The 14249-nt window shown below is 39.8% G+C and overlaps 1 protein-coding gene across 4 annotated transcripts in view; it reads left to right on the top strand.

The window, feature by feature from the left end:
- nrxn2a (neurexin 2a) overlaps nt 1-14249 on the top strand; it is a 121484-nt gene that overhangs the window by 82283 nt on the left and 24952 nt on the right. The window contains exon 1 of one of the 4 annotated variants that reach the window (XM_038709037.1): nt 8849-10498. The exons of the other annotated variants lie outside the window; for them this stretch is intronic. Within the exon in view, the coding sequence (XP_038564965.1) occupies nt 10156-10498 (343 nt within the window). The 5' untranslated portion in view covers nt 8849-10155. Of the gene's footprint in view, nt 1-8848; nt 10499-14249 lie in introns of those variants that run through there. 4 annotated transcript variants of the gene reach the window in all.

Genomic DNA, 14249 nt, shown 5'->3' with positions numbered 1-14249 from the left:
TACAATTTATAAAAAAGAAAATATATGCAAGCAACAGCAAGTTCATAACAAGACTTGGCAATTTAGGCTACCGGCTCAGAGATGCCCCAGAAAAGATGTGCTTCTGGTTGGAAAGCAATTTTCACTGTTTCCTAGCTGAGATTATGTGAATTAATAATGTACAACATGATTACTGGTTTATGACACAGTTAGAATAAGTCTTGGTTAACCTACATGGTTTGTATATACTGTTTTCAGCATTGTTCATTAGTGTTTGCAGTTATCTGTCTATCTATCCATCTATATATCCCTCTAGCTCTCTGTCCATTAATCCAATGCATTCATGGATAAGGGTATGGCTGAGTCAAAAAGTGCTACAAAGAAAATGTGTGAGCACAAATCCCAAAAAAACAAACAAAAATGGTTTGAAATACAGATATAAGAATATTCTCCCAGCTTCATCCAGCTTTGTGTGTCAGAGGTAGACTGAGGGAACACATCTATTGCAGCATCATAAGCAAACAATAAAACTGAAAGATTCCTTTAAAAGTGCTGGAAGGCCTAAAATAGCCGTGGTGCGATGACCGATTTAAACAGCCATAGGCAGTTTCAGACTTCATAATAACAAAGATAAGAGCTGGTCAGAAGGCTGCATCTGCAGCTAGAACAGAGTGTCATATCCACAGAGAGTCCATTTGCATAAGAGAGGAGAGTTTCTTTTTATAATAACAGGGAATTTGTTAAAGAGGATATTTAGAAATAATAGTCATATAAAGGCTATTTATTGGAAGAATGCTTTTTCTAAATTGCTTTGTCACTAACCAAAGAAGTAACAGCAATCATTATATGCCTGCAGGTGAAGTAACCAAGAGCACATATAATTATGGCAATAAATGGTGTAAAAGTGAGGTCAGAGGCTCGCCAAGAGGCTCAGTGCTTCTGCACACAGTGAGTTCTGTGGGTGTGTAGAGATGCAAGATAAAGTAGAAATTGTCCCGCATTGGCATGTATTGCCTCTGTTCATTTTCTCATTTCCAGGATGATATTCCCCAAAGTGTCTCTAGGGCACTGTGCAGTTTTGGGACTAACAATATGCAAGGCTTGATTACCAAGTGGACAGCTCCCATCTCGCTCTGACTGTCCCTCTGTGCCCTACTCTGCATGGGAACATGGTGGGTTTCACTTGACACCCAGACCACGCACCAGCTGAGCCTCAGATGAATGCTAGTCTATGCCAGCTCCCAGGGGGAGTGGGGGGCGGGGCTTCCCGGTCCCTACTGCAGGGGCTGTGTGAGAGGAGAAAGGTTACATTCAGTTTACATCATAAAGGCTAGACGCACACACAGAGGCCTTCAGATGCAGAAACTGCCTCTCTCTGGCTTTGCTTCTGTTTTTCTGTCACTCACACTCACTGACACAGTGACACTCACGTATACATCATTCACTTGCTGTTCCTCTCACAAAGTCATAGCTTTCACTCTGTTTGGTTTGCAATAAATTATAACCCACTATAATGAAGAATTTAGTGAGAGAGTGCATGCAATACGGCTATGTCATTGTGGTTGTCTGCACTTCAATTTGGCAAGCCTGTGTCTGCACTTTGAGTTGAGGATACACAACATCACATCAATTCAAACTCATAGATAACACCAGCGATGACTGGTAGCATATATGTAAGTCCATTATCAGCTTTATAACCACCTCTAACATAATTTAACATGCACTGCTCCAGAGGTGGGTCACATCAAATTCTTTGCTAATCTGTCAGCTAAAAAATAGGTCTGACATTCAACTTTGCATTATTTTAAAGCAACATGAAAGGGTTTTTTTTAGCCAGAACATATCTGCTTTGATAACAGATATATTGGAATGGCAAAATTATGTTAATACATCAACAGGAAGAAGTCAATATACGCCAAACTGCAACACTAACAAGGATCAAGTTGAATCTAAGAAATATGTGATACACAGAGAATAGGTTAATGGAAATCAGCCAATTGTAGCTCACCTTTGTAGCTTTGTAGTGGTGAAATAGTTACTTTAGAATTAATGTCCTTCTTCTCCATTGTCATGTAATTAAGGTCAGGCACCTATAGTAAGTCATTTATATAAATAAAATGTAATTTCAATTGCATAGTATATTATAATGGTACACTACCATACTTTTTTTCCCAGGTGTGCCTGGTGCAAAGAGATGTCACCTTGGATAATGGCTGTGCATACTGACTCACATGGTACAAGAGGATTAAAAAAAAGCTTCACATGCAGTCAATACAAAAGGACTGTGCTTGGGGTACTATAAACCGCAGACTATACATCATTCCTGATATATTTCAACCTAAGATGGATTTCTATACTTAAGATCAAAACTGTTGTCTTTTCCCTTCAACCAGAGCAACTGGCTGCTGTCTTCAGCTGCTGGAGCTGCTTCTGTGGCCTGATAAAAGGCCATGTACTAATCCTTCACTTTTCCCAGCCCACTTCTGTAACCTATTAAAACTCACAATCCACATAAAATTGGTATTCAGCAGATACATGGCATAACGAGGTACTCAGACGGCTGCAATGTTCTGAGTAGCAGTAATTGTCAAAGCCATTGTAACTAAGCCATGTAATTAGTTGACTTGAAGATAAAATAAAGGGTTTCACATGCATCTCAAATTTTGTGGTGCCACTTAAGCCTGCATTGACTAACTAGGAGAGCTTCTAATGTATGTGGCATGGACCTCGTCACACTAATCTTCGACAAGATTCCTTCAGATTGCTGTTGTTGCAAATGTTACACAGTTTGAGGATCAAAAAGGCCTTTATGGACTATTTACTTATGCATAAATAGATTTTTAAAATGTATGATATGACTTCAAAATAATTATATTTATGCAAATTTCAGCATATTCAAGGTAAGGCAAGTTTGTTTATATAAGTGAACTAAATGTGCTTCACTTTAATATGCTTATGAAGAAGAAGAAATGAGGCAATTTGGCATAATGTTACCACTTATTTACTATGATTAATTATCATTATTGCAACAAAAATACTAAATAATACAAAGTTGTACATTTTGATCCCCCTTTGTGGGTCAGTAGAGTTAGCATGTCTTGTCAGTTAGTCCATTTGTCTGCAATCTGTATGTACTGCAGCGTGCAGTCTGTAATAGTGCCCCCTAATCTATGACTTGCAACCCCCTCTAACTGCATCTGCGCAAGCTAGAGTTAATTTATAACAGGGAAATAGTGTATGTGGGCTGGAATTTTTTTTTTCTCCAGTGAAAGCGGGCTTTGCATTTGATGTATATGCTTTGCAAATGCACTGGTGATCTCTCTGCTCCTATATCTCTCTGGCACACACAAACAACCTCTCCATTCCCGGCCTTTTTATTTCTCTCTGTCTTCTCTTTGTCACCTCCTCTCTATTCCTGGCTCACTCTCTGGTTATTGTACAACAAAGCCAGAGTGTCTGCATGCTCAGCAGAAGAAAACCTTTACATTTTCTTCTTTGCTCCCAATTCATTTTGATAGATTGTTCACTCACTACACTCTGTGTTCAATGAATAATAAAAAGATCTGTTAAGCTTCCTTCCTATTGTGAAGTAAAATGCCGTCCCTTTTTTCCTCAGATGCAGCTGCAATGCAGATAATAATATATTAATGAAACATGTATGTATGCGTGTCTCATTTGACAGTGACAAAATACTTCATGATAGAGTTAATATAGACTATCCCAAAGCCACTTGGGTTAATAAACAGTATTGACAGTAGTGGCAGTGTCTTCAGCCACATCCAGTAAATACTTTACAGTAAGATATAAATTTCTTTTTACATTTTCACCCAGTGTGAAGAGCATAACTAGGAAATCAATTCAATAAATATACTTGATGCACAGATTGATGCCTGAGGGATTGTCATGCATCATTCACATACCTAACGGAGAGGAGTATAAAAGAATGCTGATTTGTCCTGATTGTAATGGGAGTCAGTTCACAGCAGGGTGTCTCATGTTTCATGTTTACAAAGTAAAATTAGATACATATGTGTCCCTTGTCAAATGTGTATCTAATTTTATTTTGCTACAGGATATCACATTATAAATTCAGTATATAACCATGCTAGATGCAATGGCACTCCCAAAAATATATTACGTGAAACGTTTTGTAGAATGCTCTTACATATGTTTGGCTTCTCTATTGTATGTTTGAAAAACAAGCGAAACTGTGGGTATGACATAAAATAGACTGAAAGACTTCACAACCCAACTTGACGACTTGTTCGAAGACTTTGTTTGCCATGGAGCTCGATTAGCTCTCTAAACCTGCCCCCCCCCCCCCCCCCCCCCCCCCCCCACACACACACACACACACACACACACCCTAAATAAACAGACACTGTGATACAGACAGTAAATGAACAAGGCAGACAGTAAAAACAGGTTAAAGGTGCAGTACACGATTCCGTCAAGGCTGCACAATCCTCTAAATCTGTTATTAAAATAAAACATTTGAAATTTTCACTCTGCATCTGAATCTAAATCTCCGTTAAAGGTTTTTGCTCGGTGGCTGCACTGGTATTGTGGGTGTTTGGCAGTGTACGGCTAGATGGTCGCTAACCTGTCTTTAGCATGGTTTTTAAGGGTAAATCCAGATTGTTTTTATGTGGTTGCTGTGATAATATGTGTGGTTGTTAGAGTAAGTAGTTGTGTTTACATGTTTCTCTCTGTGTTCCTTCAGTTGCCAAATGCAGTAATGGCAGAAATAACCACCCAAGGCAACATTATTCAAATATATTTGTCTCCTAGTTTAAATATTCCCCAAAAATACAAGGAATGTCATGTACAGATCTGCACGAAATGCATATAATTTGTTTCTTCATCCACAGGCCTATATTTTCAAAAACTTTTAGTGAAATCCTTTTAATAGTTTTTAAGACATTATTTTGGAGCCATAGCTACAAAGACCAGTTTTCAGTTTGTATGCTCGGGCACTGTATGCAGTCCCTTGCAAGTGAATAAAAAAATCCAAAACATACTGCAAGTATAAGGAGGCTCAAAGCATATGATGTGGTCTTTATTAAAATCCATGCATTTTGAACAAGTTAATCATTAGTTTATTAAATGTATTTACATTTTTGTTTAACTTTACTTGGCAGTTACTCACAGTAAGGGCCTGGCTTTGATACAAACATGATAGCACAGCTTTTCATAGTGATGTCTGACCTACTGATTTCTGAAATCTCTAGTCAAGTGATATCACACATAATCATTAATGAAGGGAATCATTTATGTATGAAGTATGATTGAGTAGTAACTTCCTGAGAGAGTAAATGCTAGAAAGATATCAAAAAGGCAAGAAGTCCCAGTTTTCCACCAAATGAAAATGAAGCCAAGGTTCTGGATGAAGTGGATTTACAGTAAAAGGCAAACTAAATCCCTATAGAAAATCCACAGTGTGCAAAACAAATAGACAATTTTTAAACTGGTATGCATTATTTTACCTAAGGCCTAAATGTATAATGTAATTATAAATATAAAGAGGCTGTTTTTTTTCCTGGTGTTAATGAGCAAGACAAGTAGTAGCAGGCCAGCTATCCTGCCGATGCTTTTTCATGCTCATCATCAAAATTAGACTCCAGACTGAATAGGGAAAACACCTCAGCCAAGCAAAAATTGAATCGTTCTCTGTAGTGACGTCCCACTGACTTCGCAGGTTCTGGCTCAGGTTTTTAATTTTGAAAGCCACAGCTAAAACATGGGTGCAGGGGGGTTGTTAGGCAGTTTAAGTACCTATTGACCGATCATCTTTTGCATCAGTTCATAGCACAGCATTTAAGAACTGTGGTTCAAATTCAAGAGACCGTTGCTCTTTTCCTCTTCCTCTTGGGGGGCTTTCTCCGTATTATAAGCATCGCTGCTGCTATTCCTTTCCAGGAGACATGCTGAGGCTAGTAAGCTCAGCTAAACAAGCAAATGGAATCTATTTTTGCCTGCGCCATGTGCAGCCAACAATGTGAAACCTACTGTCACATGCAGTGTCTTTTCAGTGGAGAATGCACATAGTCTGCCAAGACACCAATGTAGCTAAAAAAAACAGGGGGGAAATCATATTTAATCAAGGTGTGAATCTGGAGGAGAAAATGCTGTGTGAGTAAAGCTGTGCGTCCAGAGGTGCCCTCCTTAAACAACTGAACTCTGGACTTTTTGTGTAGCTGGATGTACCTGACCTCCTTCAGCATTCGTGCCTCTGTTTTTTTCTTAAACTCAACTCAAATCTCTATGAGCTTACAACAGTTGTCAGCTTATAACATAATGGGGAAAAAATTAAATTAGTGAGCAGTTCTGTTTCTTCATTTGCTGATGATTCTGCTAGCTATACTGTTTCCACATACACTTCCATCTGTTGGTGGAAATGTGCATTTCAGTGCCCTCATATTTTTCACTCTCGCTCCTTTTCTTGCACCCTCTAAGCCAGGCTTATTTTAGGTGTTGTCGTTTGTAGCCTAATGAAATCAACCAAACATCACAACTGCAGGCCATGCCTTTCCGAGGATGCTCACATTATGAGTAATTAATCTGAAAGTGCTATGATTAATCCTGCTACTTTACCCCCTGGGGCGACACTCGATGTCTGTGAAAAATCTTCTCTCACAAAGTCTTTAAAATGCTGTGGATGTCTTCTCACATCATGTCATTTGCAAGTTTACAGGCCCCTTGACTTTTTTTTGCTACAAAGAAATTTTTATATTTTCATGGTTTATAAACTGTATATTATTCCATACATGCGAAAATAATTTGATTATGTAAATGCGTAGAGGTCTTCCAAACTGCTCTATAAGTTGGGGGAAAAGGTTCAAAATAGCCTGTAGGAAGATATAAAAATGGTTTATTGGACTGGAACTGCAGAAGGAGCAGATATAGGACAGTAATTACATTTTCAAAATCCAAGAGAAGTCAATTGGAATTCATTTCAGAATAAAGTTAATCATCAAATACATCATCAAACATCAAATGTGTATCTGATGTATATCCTGTGAGGTGTGTCTAGATGTGAGTTAATTGGAAGAACTGTGTGGGATGTCCATCTTATTGGATAACCAAGGACAAAACAAGGTTACAATCGCCCAGCTTGCCCCCTTCTTGTTGTCCAGATAGCATGGCTTTCATAATGTTTAGCAACCCTCAAGCATGTCAATTGATTAATGCAAGCCTCTCATTCTAGACAGCTCTCACCAAGATATCATCGCTGCCTAGAAAGATGCTCACATGCGGGTGAGCCTGACAGTTCAAGTCACTGGCTATAAATCATCCCAACACCATGGTGTTGAGTAGTTACAACTACTCATGCTTTACTGGAAATGAAATACTGTTTTTATTTGGACATGATTGTGTGTGAAATTATTTTATCTGCCCTGATGTTAGTTTCTAAAACTGTGACTGAAGCTTTAACAGTAAAAATAAAACATGCTTTTTGTTGACATCTTCAGAGGGTTATTCTCGATGTGTTGCCTCGCCATATAACCATTACTATGAATGTGTCCACATGTTATAGCCAGGCAGTGCTCTGCATCGTTGCTATTGTCTGTTTAACTGAGCTGGCGTGCACTTCCCCACATTAAGATTAACTGAGAAACATATAGAAGAGAATACACATACATGGTTTAAACCTCCCCGTGAGTCAGATTGAAAGAGAGGATGTAGGGGGGAAAATCCACAGCTTCTTTCACTTTATTATGTCCATATTACCAGCAGATGAACATCTACATGTTGTTAGGGCACTTGCCATTCCAGAGTGTTATGCACTCACCCCTCCTCTGTTCTTTTTGTTCAATCAGCCTCGCTCCCCCACACGCCCCACCCCCAGCCCTGCTTGAGTAATGGCCTGCGTCGACTTCTTGTCACTATGAGAGGTAGTGCTGCATGGCTTGCCTCTGTCCCCCTGTTTCCATGCATGTCCTTTCAGCCAACTAGGCAATCCCAGCTGATATCTCTATCGACCGTGATTTAGCTGATGTCGCTGCAGTCTCTCTTTACTTCTCCCCTGCAATTTCTCTCTCTCTCTCTCTGTTTCTTCTCCTGTTTAGCTTCATCTCCTCTACCTCTAGTCCCTCCCCACTTTGTCTCTCCATTTCTGATAATGTGTTCGTCTCAAGTGTCAATATATTCCAATTCATCTTACCATTTCCCCCCACCCCAAAAAGCTCTGAAACTGTCAGAAAACCTCTGAATTCAGATCAGTCATAGCTAGGAATAAGTTCTGCATGGTTAAGCAGCATGCAAGCAGAGAGCTACTGAGCTCTCTTAACAGAGGGGTGACTTGTATACAGATATGAAGTGAACACAGCAGGCAGGGGGATTGGAGCAAATTGATCTGGAGTGTTAAAACAGCAAAGGTATGGCAGTGTAATGCTGGGGAAAGAGGGGCTTGAGACATTACATGGCCTATAGCTTCCTTCAGCCTAATGCAGTCAGCTGTACTATATCATTTTGACAGGTATTTGTGTTTCTATCATTCATGCCTATGATAGCTCTCAAGTCTTTATGTTAGGAGCACGTCCATACCAATACCCTTGTGTTCATTCTGTAACAGCTCTGTCAGCTCACCTAAATCAAGCTCCTCCTCTGCAGTATGATTCCTACGTGTTACTGCCAGGACCTGCAAGCCAGTGCGCTATGAGTCTGTAGCATGTATTTATTCACACAACCCATTTTCTTGCCTCACTATTTCCCTGTGTGTTTGCGCCGTAGCTGCCTGTTTTCTCTTTCGCTGTCTTTTCCTGTCTCTCCCTCCTGCTATCGCTCACACACCCTTCCACCCGCCCCTCACCCCTCCACCCCCGCCTCACTCATTTGCTCACAGACTCTCTTTCTCAGACGCGCACACACACAAACACATACAGAGGCACATGCTGTGTCTCGCTGGATCAGAGCCTCTGACTACAGTATGCCGTCAGAAGAGCTCCTTTATCTTGCGTTCATTACAACTCCAAGACAAGGTTATTTTTTGCTGGGGTCCAGGCTGTCCTGGAATTTCACCCATCCCGGATTTATTGTGATATGTCGGTGCTTTTTTTAATTAGCATAATCTCCGCTGCAGCAATCCAAGGCAACATCTCAGTCTCTGCTGTGCAAGCCTCGTCAGAGGAGAATCACCTGCACTCCTCCAGAGACGGACACACGCAGCTGTCACGTTAACCGTCCTCAGTCAGAGGCAGTACAGCAGATCTGGACGAGGTAATGAGAGAGGATAAAGGAATAAGGAGAAGCAGTATGGGGAATGCAGCAGTAGCCCTTACTGCGTGAGACTGAGCAGGTGGAGCGGGAGAGAAGGACCATACGTTCATTTGAAATAGAAACACTTGTGCTGCGGCTGCATCCTGGTGGATCTCTGCCACACCAGAGGTTACCGTTCGCCGGATTTGCCGTTTCTGTGAGAGAGTGAATGAGGAGCTGCTGAGAAATTATTTATTTATTTTCTGGATTTGCTCCTTTACCGTGCTGCTGCAGATACTGCCACCCCCCCTCCTCTCTCTCTCCCCCTCCCTATCTGTTCTCTTCCCTTTCCCTGGCTAAAGGGGAACAAAAGCGCTGGTTCCTGCATCACCCTACATCGCTGCATCTTTACTTGCACATATTTTTATTTCCTTGTCCTTTTTGCTTAATGAAATGATCCAGTTTCCCACGGAAGAGTGTTATGTTTTCTACTGCGGTGGAGGGGCACTCTTCTTAGTGGGCAGGCTCAGCTGCCCTCAAGCTCTACCTGTGGGCGATGGAGACTCTTATCAGAATTCTTGTCACATGAAGCTCTGTCCTGCCACTTTTCATGCCTAAATATCATGGTTGAGCAACATGGCTGTTTGAAATTACGGGTGGATTCATCTCCATTCTTTCTTTGGATGTGTATCTTTTTTTGCATTTTGGATACACTCTGCTCACTTTCTAAAGAATGTGCTGTGGGATGGTTTTCAGTTCTGTGCAGTAGACATCTTGTCATGGCAAAATGTTAACCAAAAATAGATAAGTTGGTTGCTTCTTCAGTTTTTTTTCACAAGAACATTAATTGGATTTTGACTGCTTTCCTGAAATCCATTTTTTTGTTATTTACTCACAAATTCAAAGGATATTTTTCCGTACTAACTCCCTAACCAAACCAAGGGATTGTAAAAGAAATGGACCCAGATTGTCACTGAGATGCCCTGTGGTTTTCAAATTGAAGCGTCAGAGGCCAAAGCTAGGCCAGGTTGTTTGTACTGGGCCCATGAGGATCTAATATACATGGGGAGACTCTTTTCAGCCACCCCTGTGCTCGGGCAGAGGAACAGCTGGTTAGGCTTTAGCCTAGGCATGGGCCTAAGTTATTGTTCAAGACTAGCCTTCTGGTTCACATTGCTTACTGTGCTCCCCATCCAGACTGGAACAGCACGTGTGTCTTCTAGTCTCAGTACCACGCACCATGTCCACCATTTTCATAATAAGCATGGTACCGTTCCTATTGCCATCAACAGGATGCCTTTTCTTACCAGAGGGGGCCATGGTAAGACATTTTACTCCAACATTCTCAACTTGCTGTTTGCTGCTTCACTAATGTATAACTTTGCTCTGATTGCACCGAGTGTCAATGGTCAGGATAATATAAGAATTGGATTTGAGCGTGATTTTGCTATCCTTATCGGTAGCTTTGGCATTTTAGAGGTAAAAAGGGGTTTAGTTGTTCCAATATATTGGTGGCACCATTGGTGGCTCTCTTGTGGCGTACAGTGGATAATAATAATGGATCCCTTACTATGGATTTGCTGCAGCCTCTGTGCATCATTAAATGCCTTTATCTTACCATCAGTATCAGTAGCGGTTGCCCTTTCCCCATATTGTTTTTCAAGATGCTACAGCACTCGTAGAGCTTTGTTTGTTATACTGCAAATGCACATCAATGGCATAATGAATCATCATTGCAAATCTTTTTATCGTTTTCTATGAGGTTTTTGTTTGTTTTAAGCAGCATAATGCACTCCCTGTAACAGAGCCAGTTTTGTGTCAAAGGTGATTGCCACAGTCACTGTAATTAGTGACGCATCACAACAGACGTAAAGTGATTATATGTACATAGATAGAGTGACAAATGAAATAGAGACAATATCTTTGGTTTTCCCTGGTGCATATAATATAGAACAATTATCACAGGATGTATGGCAACACATTTTCCAACTTCATGTAAAATCTGTCTTACTAATCTTTTCTACATTGTGCAGTTTTATACGATAGAGAATAACATGTTCAACTGAGGGATCCAAAGTAGTGACCTATCCTCAATAGTCTACATCAAATTGGCTACGCTACTTAAATTGGCTCCTTCAAAGCACTGACACCAGAGTCACTGCTCCCTTTTATATTGCACTTTGAAATTTCTATCCTAAGACATACTTTTTATGTCCTATAAAAGAGGCCCGATGGATTTGTAGTGTCTTTTTCACTGCAGCAGTTTTGTCAGTTACAAAAGGGCTAAAAATGTGATGAATTACATCTCCGCTATTATAGCCATATCATTGTGGACCATACTTTTACAGGCACGGCACAGCATGTGATCAAACAGGCCTATTAAAAAAAAACACTTCAAAGAACTCACTGATAAATTTTCAATTACCTCTATTGTAGATTTTGTACTGTAGGTTGTTCTGAAGTATGTGCTTCAGAGCAAGAAATTCAATTTACTGCAACATAAATGATACAGACAGTGATGATGATTTACAAGTCATGTCCACCGTGCCATAATGCACAGCGTAGAATGCATTTGCAGATATTGGTTAACACTGATTGGTATAATGTTCACTTTAGTACGAGGTTATGTATCCATTATCACAGAAGCATACACCATTTAACAAATAAAACCAACATTGACTTTATTAACTGTCACAAATGCCAAAATTATGTCAACTATAGTATCATTTTTTGGACACTTTCTTTAATATAACAGACGAGTGTGTGTGTGTGTCGAGGCTAGCCAAAGACTTCTGGAGGCCCCTGGGCTATGGCTATTTATAGGCCACCTACCCTGCTGCATTGCCTCACACTCCTTATCCTATACACGGGTTATTGTATGTATTGTTACACTTTACTGTTTACAGTATGTGACACGCTCTTAGACAGGTTCAAATAATGAGCACAAAGACTAGTCCTGATCACAGAATAGCAAGAAGCACCAAGCAAAATAGCAGGGTCAGTTGCCAGTGAATTAGTACTCAATCAGAGGTACTCAAGTTGTGAAAGAATGCCGGTGCTTTAGAGCTACTGCAGTGATTGGTCGATTAGCTGATTAGTCGAACTAATCGGTACTTGATTAGTCGTTGAAGTGATTTTAAAGTAATTTTAAACAAAAATGCCAAACGTTCTCTGGTTCCAGCTTCCCTAATTTGAACATTTGCTGATTTTCTCTGTTTTACATCATTGAAAGCATAATCTCTTTGTGGCTTGACTATCATTTGACAAATCAAGCAATTTGAAGACATTGCCTTGGATTCTGGGAAATTGAGATGAACATTTTTTTTTTCTATTTTCTGACATTTAGAATATACGATTGATTGAAAGAGAAAACAATCTGCAGATTAATTGATAATGAAAATTGTTGTAGCCTTACATTTTAAATTGAAATGCAAATGGCTTTGCTCAGTAATTCTGATTCCCCTTTACAATGTCCTCTTTAACCCCTCCAGAAAATGTCAGAAATACTCCAAGTATAAGACACTTCTTATGGCTCAGTGGCCATGAGCTTGAGAGTTCAGAGAAGTATATATGTTTAGTTTTTTTATTCTTCATCATAATAACATATGACACCATTACATTATTAATGATAATAATCACTTAATAAGATTTTCATCATTTTAAGACATTCGTTGTAGCTCAAGATTTGTGCGACAGTTTGATGGAGAAATGGTTATAATAGCAACATACATCAAGATAATTACTGCAAAATTCTACATTGATGTAATTTCCATCTGGGCATTTCATTTTCTACTCTTTCTTCTTTTTTTCAACTAAACCTCAAATGAAGCTTTGAACTGCCCAGTTAAACTCTATATCATATTTTCTACATCAGCAGTACATTGATCACAAAAACCTGCAGCATGTTTTCAGTTAATGTTGGTCTATATAATTTGGGCATTGTATCTGGGTTGTTATAAATAATAAATGATGTTTCTATGTGCCAAACAAAATACCCTACATGAGTGCACCAAATATTAAAAAGACATTATTCAGAATGTTAACACATCGACTGAAGGATTTCTCATATCATGGGAAGCCAAATCCCAACTTGAAATATATTATGTAACATGTTCCTTCCTCAGTTCATATTCCGACCCTGCAGAGTCATGATAACTAAGAGGGGTTTTAGATTTTGTGCAACCATCCTCATCTAGTTGTGGACAGGCTTCTTGAAAACAATGTTGTTTTAAAGCAGGTTTTATGCAGTGTTTTGTTGAATTTAACACTGCAAGAGAGTTAGCCAATAATATGACCCTCAGTGCCAAAGACCTTGTATCCTCTCAAGAGGAATGCAAGAAAGATTGCACTGTAGCTGACCCCTCACCATGCTCCCGACACACCCGCATGTTCAACACGCTCAGTGAAAATCTGCTGCACTTCATTCTCCAAGGCCCCTATGTTGGTGTAAGAACCGTCTGGCTGTGGCAAGGCAAAGAGCAGCTAATGCTTCCTGAGATGCCTCAAGTGGAGGAAATAGCTTCTTTCAATGATGATATCTTTAAGCAAGATTCGATATTCAAAGACTGAATTTAACAGATAGATTGTAATCTTAGATCAGTGCGTACAATATGCTGATCTAGTGTCTCACTGCAGTCAGACATAACGCTATGTTTATTTTCTGCTACAATAGCGGCAGAAAGGAAAAGCAAAGGGACAGGGGCATCAAGAGGTCTATCAGAGAGGGTTCACTTTCCTCCAGTTCACATATTACATTACCCTCAAGGATGATAGCGAGGCAAGCCTGCCTACACATACACTCATACAGTCATACACACACACTAGCAATAAAAACGTCAGATGCTAGGGGATTTTATAACTGATATCCTAAAATCATCATCATCATCATCATTGCTGTTCTGTAACTGAATACAAATATGTTTTCATTTTGAGTTTTTGCCAAGACACTGAGGCTGAAACCAGTGGACAAAGGCAAAGGACAGCACGTAAGAGCAGAAATCAGACACCAAGGTAACCACTGCTCTGCTCTAGATCTGCAGCAAAGCAGAACAAACAGGAGAATGAAAATGTGA

This window comes from Micropterus salmoides, unplaced genomic scaffold (genome assembly GCF_014851395.1).
Source record: "Micropterus salmoides isolate LMB-PRFRI ecotype aquatic unplaced genomic scaffold, ASM1485139v1 Ms_hic_scaffold_9, whole genome shotgun sequence".
Taxonomy (NCBI): domain Eukaryota; kingdom Metazoa; phylum Chordata; class Actinopteri; order Centrarchiformes; family Centrarchidae; genus Micropterus; species Micropterus salmoides.
The sequence above is the reverse complement of the archived record's forward strand: the minus strand, read 5'-3'. Positions and strand labels throughout refer to the sequence as shown.